This window comes from Siniperca chuatsi, linkage group LG18 (genome assembly GCF_020085105.1).
Source record: "Siniperca chuatsi isolate FFG_IHB_CAS linkage group LG18, ASM2008510v1, whole genome shotgun sequence".
NCBI classification, from domain to species: Eukaryota; Metazoa; Chordata; class Actinopteri; order Centrarchiformes; family Sinipercidae; genus Siniperca; species Siniperca chuatsi.
Window position 1 is genome coordinate 8,628,224 of NC_058059.1, and position 15,006 is coordinate 8,643,229.

General features: G+C 37.4%; 1 protein-coding gene across 2 annotated transcripts; it reads right to left on the reverse strand.

Moving 5' to 3' along the window:
• Nucleotides 1–1,173: 1,173 nt before the first annotated feature.
• On the reverse strand, nucleotides 1,174–14,879 carry LOC122866022 (guanine nucleotide-binding protein G(q) subunit alpha-like). Of its 2 annotated transcripts, XM_044175125.1 has the most exons (8): nucleotides 14,599–14,879; nucleotides 14,173–14,329; nucleotides 10,258–10,442; nucleotides 7,255–7,409; nucleotides 6,810–6,938; nucleotides 4,594–4,723; nucleotides 3,952–4,105; nucleotides 1,174–2,708 (listed from the first exon to the last, which is right to left on the reverse strand). In XM_044175125.1, exons 2-8 carry the CDS (start codon nucleotides 14,306–14,308, stop codon nucleotides 2,518–2,520), a joined length of 1,080 nt encoding a protein of 359 aa, XP_044031060.1. In that variant the 5' UTR covers nucleotides 14,309–14,329; nucleotides 14,599–14,879; the 3' UTR covers nucleotides 1,174–2,517. The 2 variants fall into 2 exon arrangements, with proteins under 2 accessions (XP_044031060.1, XP_044031061.1); XM_044175126.1 differs by lacking the exon at nucleotides 3,952–4,105.
• Nucleotides 14,880–15,006: the final 127 nt, after the last annotated feature.

Below are 15,006 nucleotides of genomic sequence, written 5' to 3' on the forward strand. Positions count from 1 at the left end.
GAGCTATTGGCAGAAATGGAATATAATATTTATTTTTTTATTAATCACCTGAAAATAAGAATTGTGTTTTCATTACCTTAGAATAAGCCGTTTTTATCTACATGGAGGTCGCGATGTTGCACCGCCATGTTTCTACAGTAACTCAGAATGGACGAACCAAACACGCTCTAGATAGGGCCGTTTGCATTTTTTGCAGGTTTCGCGGCCACCGTAGTTTCTCCTACATGCTTGAAGGGGAGGATAATGCGAGCAGTATTCAAATAGTTGCAAACTGCAGTTTCACTGCTAGATGCCGCTAAATCCTACATACTGGACCTTTAAGTCTCAAACCCAATCTGAGATCACCCTGATGACATCACCATTATACAACTGTTTTCACAGGCTGTGTAGTGTTGTGTCATGTGTGAAATCTGATGAAATTATTGTTACTTACATCCTCAGCACAATGTAGAGTGTGTATCATCAACTGTATTGCACTGGAATGCAAACCACATACATGCCACCATGATGGGACAATAGGGTACAGTGAGTGCTTTAACATATGCTGTATTGTATTTAAACTACCGTATGTTTTCCCAAAAACACAAATATGCATTAAAAAATAACTCAAATGTGAGGATTTTTGCTGGAAAATTGTGATGGACATTTTTCACTATTTTCTTATACAGACAAAAGGATTACAAAAGATTAGTCTAGGAAAACAATCGTCAGATTAATCAATAATGAAAATAATTGTTAGTTGCAGTCCTAGTGTATAATGGATTATGTGTTATGTATTTTCAGTTAAGTTTTGGGTCTGGATTGAATAAATGTGGAAGGGATCAGCAAAGATCCTGTGCCCAGCAGCCTCCTCACCCTTACATCCATCCTTGCACGTCACTAGTGCCATGTACTGCTGCCACATTACTTTCAGTGTCTGTCCTCCTCCAAAAATAAAGTTTTTTTGCCACACTATATACACTCTGTGTACAACGCTAAATATACAGACGTCCAACAAAAGTGCTGCTGCAGGCTCCAGCCAGATGGATGTATCACAGAGGAGGATTTCAGGACTAACACTGCTCCAGATGAGCCGATGGAGCAGCCAAAAAGACAAACCCTTGAATGCTAAACCATCAGTGTGCCAGAGCTGATTTGTAAACACAGACAAAGAATGAAAACCTGAGCAGCAAATGAACAGCAAAATGTCTGTTTATTTATCCAATCACATTCAAAACATTAAGACTGCATTAAGACATCGCAGTGACAGTGAAATCTAACCATAAATTAAACTGTTCAAATTAGGCTGTAATTATTTTTAACAAGGGTTGTGTAAACATTAGTGCTGTGGATACTCTCTCATTAGCTTTTTATTCATGCGTTTGATATCCTCGAACAGCATATGAATTAAGATCAAGAATACACTAGTGCCTCAGAGATTATTTAACAGTTCTCTCTTCAGCAGTTAGCCTTTTAACACTGACCTTGATGTAAACAGGTGAAAAAAAACTTACTGTACGTACCATGTTATATTTACAATATGCGTTCAGATAAATAAGTAAGGGCAGCCATTGAAGCCATTTTAGCAAATTATTTTTAGGAAAGAAAACTACTTAAAAATCCAATCAAATTGTCCCTGAACACTTGATTCTACAGCTTTGACAAAATAGACTTAAAAATAGAGAAAAAAATGCTAATGTAGCAGAATCTAGTAGAGTGACAGGAGGATTCCCTTTAAAATGTGTTAAATTACATAAAAATATATTGATGCTGTGCTCACAAAAAGTGGTTTAACAATGCCCTCACAGACAAATGCAAAGTGTAAAAAGTCTAGTAAAACTTGAAACACAGTTGTGGAAATGATCATTCCCAAATAAGTGAGGTACAGACATACAGAATATCAGCACAAAAATCAATGTTACAAAATGTTCAGTGTGCAAATCAATATCTGTAATGTAAGTATGTGTCATTAGTGTTAATTATGACTTGTTTCCCTTTAAGTCAAAACACAAACTAGGCATTTAGAGTATTTCAAATAGTTTTTAACTTAAAAAAATAAACTATGATCAATTTGGGTTAGTGATGCGAGGTGCTGCATTGCAGTTAGCCTACATTCACTTCCACAGATTCCCTGAAGGAGAGACCTAGTATATTATACAAGTCCTCAGAGGATTTTGAGGCCACTGAAATACTTTTCCCCCTCTCAATCCATCCATGTGCATTTATACTGTTACTGCTCTAAAACGTTTACAAAGACCTCCATACATTTCAGAGTGCATACTTTAACAGACTCCTCACTAAGGCAGCACTTTAATTGTCAGGACACACTTCATTATAGCTGGAGACATCCATTTTCAAAGCGTCTAACAGGAAAATTTGAAATAAATCAGTAGTTCAGTCATTTGCCAACAAGCTCTGTAGCTTCTCAATTTCCTGTTTTGGATTATAGTGTTCAGCAGCAGTGTGAGGCAAACTGAATCACTGCAGAGCTCTCCTGCTGTACAAAGCAGATTGAATTACAGCAGCAACACTCCCGTTTTAAACCAAGTTGTAGACTTCCAGGTTGATCTGCAAGATGTGGTCCTTCACCGCGTGGAAGACAAATCGAATGTTGTCTGTGTCTGTGGCACAGGTGAAGTGGGAGTAGATGATTTTTTTCTCGTTTGGATTAAGACTGACAAACATATCTAAGATGAATTTTCTTCCTGCTCTGACATCCCGCTGGGGACCTGGTAGAAAGAGACAGAGGGCAAAAACAGCACACGAAAGTCACTGTAGTATTTTCAGTAGTTACATAAAACCTCAAGAACATAAGACAGGCTAGCACTGCAATATAAAATGGTTGCATAACATTTAAGTGAGACTATGTAACTAATAAAAGAAGAAATAACGCTTTCTCTTACAAATGAAAAGTTCAATTCATAAGCAATTGAACTTTAAAAACACACAATTGATCAATTCAACTTTTATAGATATGTACTGATCTACAACAGATATTACTGAGTCAGTTGGATGACCCTTCTCTACTTGTACTACTATTACGCTACATTTTAAGATTTGCATAATTGTCCAAACATAACTTTAATTTATAGACATCATCATTAGGTGACCTAACAGAGTGAAAAAAATGGAGAAGAACACAACAAAGCAGAACTCAACAAACATGTTTCAGTGTGTTTACCTCTTGGTTTACTTTAGAGATAAACCCAGTGAATAAATGTTTATCTGTGACATGCCAAAACAGTGTAACAGTAGTACAAGTAGAGAAGGGTTATAAAGTCAGTGAACTGACTCAGTAAGTCAGTTACACAGTAGTATTTAAAGGTCCAGTGTGTAGGTTTTAGTTGCATCTAGTAGTGAAATTGCAGTTTGCAACCATTTGAATACCACTAGCCTCCCCTTCCAAGCATGTAGGAGAAACTACGGTGGCCGTGAAACTTGCGAAAAACGCGAAAGGCCCTATCTAGAGCCAGTGTTTGGTTTGTCCATTCTGGGCTAATGTAGAAACATGGCGGTGCAACATTGCGACCTCCGTGGAAGGGGACCCACTCCCTATGTAGATTAAAACAGAACATTCTAAGGTAATGAAAACATAATGATTCTTATCTTCAGGTGAATATACACTAATGAATGCCAATAGCTCTTCCTAAATGTTACACACTGCACCTTTAAAGTTGACTAACATTTGCTAACATTAGCCACTATAAGCTACTGGTTATACCACACCATGTGAGCTGTAGCAGCAAAACCACTGAGTGTGTTGAATTAAGCAAGGGTGTGTTTTATGGCTTATGAAATCAGCTTTTTATCTGTAAAAGGAAGACTGTTATGTCTTCTTGTCTTGACTTTAAAGATACAGCAAATCTAATAAATCAACAACAGATAGTGATGTGTAATTAAGTTCCTATAAAGCTGTATTCAAAACATAAATACCATCATGCTCAGCTGCATTTCTGATCAGTTTCCTCTTACCATCATATTCAGGGAAGTAGTCAACCAAATGCGAGTACATGATTTTCTCCTCCAGTAAATCTATTTTGTTGAGGAACAAGATGACTGAGGACTTTTTGAACCACTTGTAGTTTATGATTGTCTGGAACAAGGCCATGCTTTCCTCCATGCGATTCTTTGAAAAACACATGGCACAAACATCTTAAGCGTAAGCATAAATATGAAATTAGTGTTAGACAGAAGGACTTCAGCGGTGATTGTGTGTGAGCAGATTCAATTGGCTGTAATCTCATCAAGTGACCAAGCCTTGCTGAGAGGTGCACTTTGTTGAACAGAGCGACTAAAGAGCTCCCCCTGCAGATGAACTATGCACACTGCCACAAAGGAGGGTCAAGATGAGGTTTATAATTGTGACCAGAAAGATAAAGAGAGAAAGAAAAAAAGAGACAGAAATCAGACTAGTGCTGGTAGAAATCTAAGTCATCATCTCAGGTTTGACCTTAAACAAAAGAAACAATGTCCCTTTGTGTCCCTCCCAATGATTTTTTGGATTATCCCGAAGTGAGCCCCTTTCTTTCCCCATGACAGATTTACAAGATATATATGAAGAGATTAGCTTGTAATTGTTACAGATTATTTTGTCTGCAGCAGTCCGCATCTCACCTCATTGACGGACTCAACAAGGACCTGATCATACTCGCTGAGCGCCACTAGGAACATGATGGAAGTGACTTTCTCGAAACAGTGTATCCACTTCCTCCTCTCCGAACGCTGGCCACCCACATCCACCATCCTACAGTCACAAGTTCAAGCAATCATTAAAAATGACACACACAAAAAACATCACCAATGTACAGCCAGTTTTATTCTTTGTATTTAGGGCTGGGCTATGGTGATTAAAATGATTAAATCCCTTTATATAGATAATATGATGAGAGATTTTTGAGAATTGATCATTAGTAATGTAGACATGATGACTAAACAGGCAGACGCATTATCATTTTTACTCAGAACAGTTTAATAAATTCACAATGTTGCATCAGTTAACTGTACTTCAGCATTTGAGTGTCTATCACATCAGAATCAGAAATACTTTATTGATCCCCGAGGGGAAACTCTTTTGTTACAGCTGCTCACTCTCACGTCAGTGCACACAGGAATAGAAGTACTAAGCAAAAAATATAATACACTATAATACAGGTAAGATAAATTAAGTACCAAGTGGGTATAAGTATAAAATTAAAATAAGTGTGAAGTACAAAGTGGATTACTGGTTGATGATAAGTATGTACGGTATAATAATACAATGTAATAATATAAGTAATAAGTAATAGTGCATGTACTGTCAAGTTAAGAGTAGCTTACTGAGATTATTATGAGACGGTATTTACAACAACCAAAATTCCCAGTTATATCTAATCTAATATTAAAATATCAACATTGTATCAACTTATTGCCCAGTTTTATCTGTATTATTGTCATTACCCAGAATCTGTTTGGTAAGGCTTAAATGCTTTTACTACATTGCCAATGACAACCAGAAAACTGTCAGCATTTGCCTTTATGGCATCAAGGTTAAATTCTGGGAATAAAAACTTAAATTTCCCCAAATAAACAGCTGGTTTCAAAAGGAGACATTTACATGTTTTAAGACCCATTTCAAGCTACCAATTTAATGTAATTCACTAAAACAGAAACAAAACCAACTTCCAAAACCAGCCTAATTTGACATAGCTAACGAAACTTGTGAAACTACAGTATTAATGGGCAAAATAAGACCATGGACCTCTGACAATTAATTGCTAAACAAGGTCCAGCTGTGCTCAAACAAGACTAATAAGACTAACAAGACATAATGGCTTCCAATGCGTGTCTCTACTTTCACAACAATGCTGTTTAATCTTGTCAGAGGACACAGGAAGAAACACTACAAAGTCTACAGCCATGCTAGTGGCTCTGTGAGGCTTTACTTTAGCACAGTGGTGCTTTGAGCTAAATGCTAACGTCAACATGCTAACATTCGCAATGAAAATGCTAACATGCTGATGGGTATAATATTTACCATCTTCACCATCTTAGCATGCTAACATTTAGTAGCACTAAACACAAAGCGCATTGCAGGCTGATGGCAGTCATTAGTTTTGCAGGTATTTAGTCACCAAAGGTTTTACAATTCATCCTGAGGGGGACATGAATTTGTGTACCAAATTTCATGACAATCCATTGAATAGTTGTTGAGACATTTTACAAAAAACACAAATGTCAACCTCATGGTGGCGCTGGAGAAAAAGTCAGGGGATCACCAAAATCAGTAGGATATATCATTTGGGGACCATGAATGTCTGTAAAAAATTTCATGGCTATCTAAAAGATATTTCCGTCTGGACCAAAATGGTGGACTGACATTGCCATCTATCTACAGGTGCAGGTGTTACAGTACACTCAGCTGCTAAAGTAACTCTCAAGTAAGGTTGGGTAATACGACAATACAGACAACTGGTAGAGTTTTAACTATATCATTTGTGAGGTATCTATCCCTATAATATCTTTAGGTGTATTAGGCCAATGTTGGACATTGTTGCACAATCAATGAGCGGGACAATTTGGGTTATACTGGATTTTCGCATCAATATGAAGTGAAGTGCCTTGATTTGTCAGGTATTTAGTTCTATATACACTTTAAAGATGGAATTGAATTTTCATAAAACACATGATATACGGTACATCAACATCATGATACAAAACTACTTGTAGATATTAGATTTTATCTACGTTGGCTGCCCCTACTCCCATGTACATTTTCACTGTTTATGACCTCAGCTGCAATGATACAACATAAAATATAACAACAACATAAAACAACAACATAAAACACTCACCTGAACACCACATTCTCCAGGTCAAACGGGTACTCTATAATACCCGTTGTGGGCACCCTGACCCTCAGGACATCCTGCTGGGTTGGCAGATAAGCAGTATCAGCAATTCGGTCGAAGTCATTCAGATAGCTATTAACACAGGAAGACAACCCAGAGTTAACAAGATGAAAACAAAACAGTGATATAGAACCATGAGAGGGACAAAGGAGACATTTATTGTAAAATATTCAAGTCATGGATGTTTCTGTTTCAGCCACTTCACTATAATTAATTATTTAGTGAGAATTTAAATGGTGTTTCGCTTGTAAGCCTTTTGTCAACAACCTTAAATGGAATAACCACTGGACCTGAACCTTCTGAGTGCATTAAACAGACAACTGGCAGATGAGACAGTGGAAACTATTTGGCAATGTCTGAAGAGTTATTCGTTTCTGTTTACACTCACTATTTGGTTGAGTCTGAGAGCTGGTATTCCCTCTTCCGATTGTAACATTCCTGAATCCCTGGATCACTCCACAGGCTCTTGATGGCGTCCACGTAAGGGTTTGTTAATGTTATGACCTTCTCCACATCAACCCCACTGACAATACTGGCATTAGTCTGAATAACAACAGAACGACACACTAAAATTAATGACATAGCCCAACACTTACAGAAACACATATTCAGAGGGATTTATGATGAACATGATGTCATGTTTGTGTTCAGTTTAAATGTTAGACAGAAGGGAGATGGTAATGTCACTTGGTTTACCAAGAGTGTATCTCCAAATACAGATGTGTAGTTTGATTAGTCAGGGGAAAAAAACCTTTATGCTCATCTACTTTACACCCTTACAGTGTGAAAAAGATCACTTCAGCTTACACCCAGTGCCATAACAGACTAGAGTTAGGTTGTCTGTTATGTTATGATCACCAGAAGAATTTACCTATGATGAGAGATGATCAGAGATACCAAACGTTGCAGAGATAAAAATTATTTGAACTTTAACCCCATTCACAGACAGCCTTTAAAGCACATTCAGTCTGATCACAGCTGACCATGAAGCTGAAACATTGAGTTCCTAAAGATGTAATGATTGTAATGTAATGTAATGTAATGATTAGTCTAATTTAAAAGTAACTGTGGTTTTTTATTCATAAATTATGTAATTTATATGATTACGCTGACCTCTCAGCACGGATTCTATGCCGACTCATTGACAAAACTCAGATCACTTATCACTTGTAGACTAGAGCTGCAAAAATTACACCATAAATCAATTAGTCCATCGGTGGTTCCAGCTTCTCAAATGTAAGAATTTGCTGCTTTCCATTTTCTTAGCATTACAGTTCATTGAATTTCTATATGTTTTGGACGGTTGGTCGGACAAAACAAGAGATCACCTTGGGATCTAGAAAATTGTAATGGGTAGTTTTCAGGATTTTTTAATCTTTTGGCTAAAACATATACTTACACCACAAGAAAAGGATGATGTGGGACAACCCACTCTGTTACAAAAACTATGGTCATAGAATCTCCATCGAAGAGATTTTACGATTAGGACCCAAACTACTCTCTTGTCCTCAGCATGAGCCACTGGCGGCTCTATGTATTTAAGCTGCCTTTGACTCCGGCTGTGATCCCGGACCACAGGCCTCCACAGTAAAATGCCAGTAGATGCAGCTGCCACAGAGAGTACTTTTACTTTCTCTCCTTGCTGTTTGTTATTTCAGTGTATCTAGCTTTTTTTTTTCTTTCTTATGTATTTATAGACACAAAGAGCTAAACAGCTGCTAAGTGTTCCAGGGTGCCCTGTTTACTGGGTTTGTAAAGTGATGTCTTTTGTCTTCTTGGAATTCCCAATCTCTCTATCTTACCCTTACTGCCCTAATTTGTGTCTGGTTAATAATAAATATTTCCCTGACTGCACATCACTTGTGAACCCACAGTATACTTTTATGGTCATTTATGGGTGAACTATTACTCCTAATTCTGTTTACTCATGCATCAATAAACAGCCTTATTGTACAAGGTGCTTTTGCAGACATAATGCAATTGTCATTTTGATGATGATCAGCTGTGTTTGATGTTCTGATGCTTCCACTACTACAGTGATAAAGGGGAGATTATGATGCTGCCATGATACAAATGTCTAGGAGCTACCATACTGTGGTAAATTCCAGTGTTGTGAAATGCATCTTTACCTACTGTAAATGGATTAACCAGTTTACTACACCACTGTTAACTCCAATGAAACCAATATTATCTGAAGCGCTGCTTGGTGAGTCACATCTCTACGCACAATATACAGTATCGGTAGTAAGAAGTAATGTTCCTGTTTTTATGTTGTTTGGCTGACTTGCTACCAGAGATTGTATGTGTTCAAAACAACTTGGTAAGTATATTTTTAGTTACTTTTCTTCACATTTCTGGGGGAAGCCAAACCCTCAAATGCCTTTCCCTTTTTGTGCATCTTTTAAAATTGATTTCATGGCTCCTGCTTCACCACATTCATGCTACCACTCTTCTCTTTGGAGAAAGGATGGGATAATTTCAAAGGGATCTTTAGTAACTGCTGTGCCACCTGTTTTTTTTTTTTTTTTTTCATTTTTAAATCTCTTTTCTCTGCGTTCTCTGACCTCCTGAGATCAATTAAAAAAGTCTTAGCAATTTACTAAAAGCTTACTCTTACTTCCAACTTGACTTGACTGTTTGCTAAACCCTGCCCCTCTTTGTTACTGTTGCTAAGCCTGTCGAGCTTTAAGGTTTTGCACAGCACATATTCAGTTTACAGTGATAATGGCGGCAGATTTACCACTCAAAATTCATAAACATTTTCGAAACAATGGGTACTATGGGCCCATGCACACCGCTTGGACAATCTCTAATTGGGGGAGGAGTTGAGTGAATGGCCACTTGGGATATTGGCTTCTTGACTTCCCCAAAAATTGTAAGCCACATGCTAACTCAGACTTGATTAATGCTGCCAAAAGTCCATGACAGCCACATTATGCCCCCCCAAACTGGTTATCACAGGACACAGGAAGTGGACTCTTCTTATCATTACCTGGAACTTGTAGCATATTTGTGTGCACCAGCAAATTTGCTTGATTAATAAACTCCTGCCATTGACATGACAGGGACAGATTCCTGTATGATTAATGAGGAACTCTCTGTCCCCCTTCCTCTTTAATCTCTTATTTGTATTTAGCTCAGGAGTACCTGTCTTTACTTGCCTGCAGTGTAACATCATGTGTACTTTCCATAAATAGACCTCTCTGGCAGCAGGATTGCAAAACTAAACACCGTTGCAAATTACCAGAAGCGCTTCACCCTGAAACCACACTGCAGGCTCTGTCAGTGTCTGAGACAGTAAACCTTGCATATACTTCTGTGGGAAAGTGTGTAGTAAAACCTCTTTTTCTCTGTGTGAAGCAGCAAAGAAAGGACAAAGAAACTGGTGTACCTTGTTGTGTTCATACTTGTAGGGGATCTGTAATGTGTTCATGGCCTGGATCATGGCCTGCATGGCTGTGAAGATGTTCTGGAAGACCAGCCTGGTGAAGCCTCTTTTGTCCTCGTCCGAGTATCCGCGGCCATGGATGATCCTCATCTGCTTGATGAAAGTGCTTTTCCCACTTTCACCAGTTCCTAGCCACCAACAAATACATAACATTATTGTACACACACATATATTGACTTAAAGAATAAGGCTGCCATTATTCTATATTTTCTCTATTGTCAACAAATCCCATTAAAGACCAAAACCAACAGTGTACCAGTCCGTCTCTCAATACTTAATGATTTCCCTACCCTGTCTGTGGCACTCAGCCCCACCATTATTTAAAAACGGCTCACAAATTTATAGCTTTGTTTTCAAAAAACACTTTCCTAAAATAGCAGGGCACTGTAGTTTTTAGTAAACATTACTGGAGTAAATTGTGTATTTGTTGGGGACTATTTCCAGCGGAATTAATTAATGATGGATTTGGATTTGCTGCATTAATATTTACAGCACCAGTACGCTGTATGTGGGATTGACTCAAAATAAACTACAGTGAACTACATGTTCATGGTAATGAAAGAACATGTCACCAAGTGCAACGCTGTGGCTCATTGATGCGTTTTTAATAGTTTTATTATTAGCCGCTCTAGTGGCATGTCAGTCTATCAGTCTACCACATTGGTCCAAACTTAAATATCTCAACAACTATTACGACATTCATGGTGCCCAGAGGAAGAATCCTACAGACTTTGATGATCCCGACTTTTCCTCTTGTGCCACCAAGAGGTTTACATTGGTGGTTTTCTGTCTGTCTGACCTTCACTTTCCAAACCACAGGATGACTTGTAATAACTTTGGTAATCCCTTACCTTTTCATCTAGCACCATCATCTGGTCAAAATTTCAGTTTGTCCAACACTTTGGTTTAGCTGCAAAACTGATAACAATCCATCAGCCTCAGCTGTACTTTGCGTTTAGTACTAATTAGCAAATGTTAGCATGCTAACATGCTAAACTAGGATGGTGACCATGGTAAACATACCTGCTAGACATCAGTTGTCATTGTGATTTTAGCACTTAGATGAAAGCACCATTGTACCAAAGTACAGCCTCACAGGGCTGCTAGCATGGCTGTGAACTCTGTGCCATAGACAACAATGGAGGGCTATGGCACAGACAAATAAGCTTTAAGGTTTTTGCTACACAGGCAATACTCGTTAGTAGGATCAATCAATTGTTGATTTTTTCATGGGATTTGACAAAATGAAAAATATAGAATATAACCAGTCTTATCCCTTAACTCTGACTGTTGTCTATATTAACAAATATTTGTTGTTTGTGTGTTAAGTACTTCCATGTCTCACTCTTATGCAATCTTTGACTTACTTTAATCACTATAGTCTAGGTTTCATCTATCTTATGTTTATTCTTTGAGTTGAGTTTTACAGACAGTATTTTGTCATCTTACCAGGGACTGCCTCTATTTAAAAAAAAAAAAGCCGAACTAGAAGAAGTTGCAACATTTCCCCCTGTAGCTGACCAAGTTGAAATGAAAGCATTCATTGGCAACAGTTAGAGAGCTTTTCAGACAGAGTGGAGTGAAAATAAAACTATGCCACTTTAGCATGTAGTTTAAATTTAAAAGACATTAAAAAAAATAGCAGATGGATATTTTAAGGGTTTACACTTGATATGATTATTGTGATTGATTTATATCTAATATAGTTTAAAATGTAAGAATTTCATTGTTTGGAGAGCATTGAAGCTACACATCTGACTTTTGAACCTAATAGGGTGGTTATACATTCAGCATGAGTCAATCATTTTTGAAAGCAGGATAACCATAACCGACGTGACTGCCTTTCACGCCAAACTTACTCACCTCATTGCTGATTCTTCCTTTGCCAAGTAACACAAATAAAATGTGGCCTCCCAAGATGACACAACTGTCATATACTTATCTGCCAGATGGGACAAATGTGTGTCTTCTCAATAGTTAGTTACAATCAGTGGTGGAAGCACTTTTATTGTTCAATATGGACTTCAGAAGCAAGTTTTTCATCGACCCAAATGCCAAGATATTTATAAAGTTGCACTCTCTCTATTATTACGGTGTTATTAACAGAATGAATTTTAAAACTTTCATAGTCAGTATTTCTTGCATTCAAAAACTGCAAAATAATCCAATAACATATCTAAAAACTATCACATGAAACATTGTCTGCATGAGTATCTTTACTTTTGTTTTTTTTAAGTATATTTAGCTGATAATACCGGTGCACTTTGACTTAAGTAGGCTTTTGACAGCCAAACTTTTACTTGTAATGGAGTATTTTTACATTGTGGTGTGTCCCATTAAAGTAAAGGATCTGAATCCTTCTTACACAACTGGTTATAATGACTATAATATATTGCTGTAGAGTTTTCTGTGGTGGGCTGTAATGTGACACAGCTGCATAATTTTTAGAGTGCACATTAACTGTTTATATTCAACCACAAACGCATCATTATGCACTCAAGTACTTTCAAGGCCAGTTAAGGATATATATATATATATATATATATTAGGCGCTTTAATTCATTTCTATCATACATACTGGTGGAAGAAGTATTGAGATATTTTACTTAAGTGAAAGTAGCATGACAGCCACTTAAAAATACACAAGTACAAGTAAAAGTCCTGCAATCTTACTTAAGTAAAAGTACAAAAGTATTAGCAGCAAAATGTACTCAAAGTATCAAAAGAATAAGTACTCATTATGCAAAACGGCCCCATTCAGAGTGTTATATTTATCATTTATACAGTATATTATTGGAATTATTACTGGTGCATTAATGAGTAAGCAGCATTTTGTTGTAGTCAAGCTGGAGATAATCTTAACTTTATATACTGTATGACAATGGTAGAGAGTACTAAGTACATTTAATCCAGTGGTGAAATTTAGTACAATTTTGAGGTACTTGTACTTTCCTTGAGTATTTCCATTTTATGCTACATTATACTTACTCCACTACTTTTCAGAGAGATAGATTGTACTTTTTAATCCACTACATTTATCTGACAGCTATAGTTACTAGTTACTTTTACATACAAAACATGTGATGCATTGTTTCAGATGTCTATGAGTTGTTTTCAGTTCCACCAAAAGTAATTTTTTTGCATGTTTCAAATGTCTATGAGTTGTTTTCAGTTCCACCAAAGGTAATTTCCAAACTTCTCAGGTGGTTTAATTTAAATAACTAAGTATCTGGTATTTCACAAAAAAAACAAAGATTTAAAAAACTGTATATAAAGTAGTTAATACTAGCTCCACCTCGACCAGCTACAACAGTAAAGTGCTGCTTACATATTAATGCATCAGTATTAACAATCTACATAGTAACATTATGGTTGAAAACTAAGGGGGACAGAGCTTTTGCTGTCAGGGCCCTGAGGCTCTGGAACAACTTGCCTGAAAAAATTAGATTGTCTGAGTCAGTGTCTTCGTTTAAATCTGTTCTCAAAACACATATTTATCTGAAAGCATATCCTGATTTTACCTGAACTGGCTGTTTATTTTATTGCTTTTGTGTATTTTATGTATTGTATTTCTTTATATTTTGTCATTCACTGTGGTATTTTATTCCTCTTGTTGTGAAGCACTTTGTACTTTGTTTTGATAAGTGCTCTATGAATAAAGTTTTATTATTATTATTATTATTATAACATATCAGTTCCAGGGGCCATTCCGCATAACAAGTACTTCTGATGCATTTTGTTGGCAATTCTTCTATACTTATATTATTAGTATTTTTACAGTAGGTTACTGCTACTTCTACCACCGTTTATAGCCTACCATACAAGTGTTACAGGAAGACAGTATTTTTCGTCCCTTACCGAGCAAAAGGAGCTTGTATTCCCGTCGGGAGTCCCTCTTGTCCCTGCGGAGCTGCCTCTCAATCTCATCGTTGATCCTGCGAGCCTCTTTGGTCTCTGGGCTGAGGCAGCAAGCCCCCACAGAGCTCAGAGTCATTACTCCTGGACAACACTTCACCTTCCAAGGACCAGACACATAAATAATGTTGGTTATACAGGAAGGAAAAGCCCTGCGTATCCTAAAGTCAATATATTTTGATTAACCCCTCCACAATCCCAACTGCGTACGCCAAAACAGTACTCTCCAGAGCTGGAAATAAGATTTGACAAATGTAAATTTAAGGACGTTGTTATTTTCCAGGCTGATTGTATAACCTTGTTCCCTTTCCTGTTAAGAGGAAATTTAGTTTGTGAAACAACTTAAGAAACACTGAAGTAGCGAGTTACCCCTGTTAGCTGAGCTCCGGGCGTGGTGGGCTGAATATGGCGGAGTTTTACTTCATAGCGCTACAAAAACAACACACACATTGTGTAAAGTCATTCTCCAGGGCAAAGAAAAGGACTCACGCCACGGTTTTTTTGTTTTGTTTTTTTTGTCTTGTTATAGATGAAGCTCGGTGTTATCTTCCTCTGCGTCCAGTTGTGCTCGTCCTTCTGTCCCAGTCCTATATCCTGGGTAAAAGCCAGAGGTGGGCCATGTGACAGAGGGCTGTGCTCTGACTGGAAATCATGTGGGCTTTCAGTATTACATTATGGGAACAGATTTCCGGTGTTAACTGCTAAACTACGGATGCATATCATGACAGTTACAGCAACAGGCTGACACACTTCACTGGAAACCAATTACAACCAATC

Excerpts from the sequence above, each read along its gene's own strand:
- LOC122866022 (XM_044175125.1), bottom strand. The coding sequence starts at position 14,308 with ATGACTCTGAGCTCTGTGGGGGCTTGCTGCCTCAGCCCAGAGACCAAA. Across the intron at positions 10,443-14,172 it reads ATACAAGCTCCTTTTGCTCG|GAACTGGTGAAAGTGGGAAA; the intron begins GTAAGGGACGAA and ends GTTGGTGGCTAG. Across the intron at positions 2,709-3,951 it reads CTACTTCCCTGAATATGATG|GTCCCCAGCGGGATGTCAGA; the intron begins GTAAGAGGAAAC and ends TCTTTCTACCAG.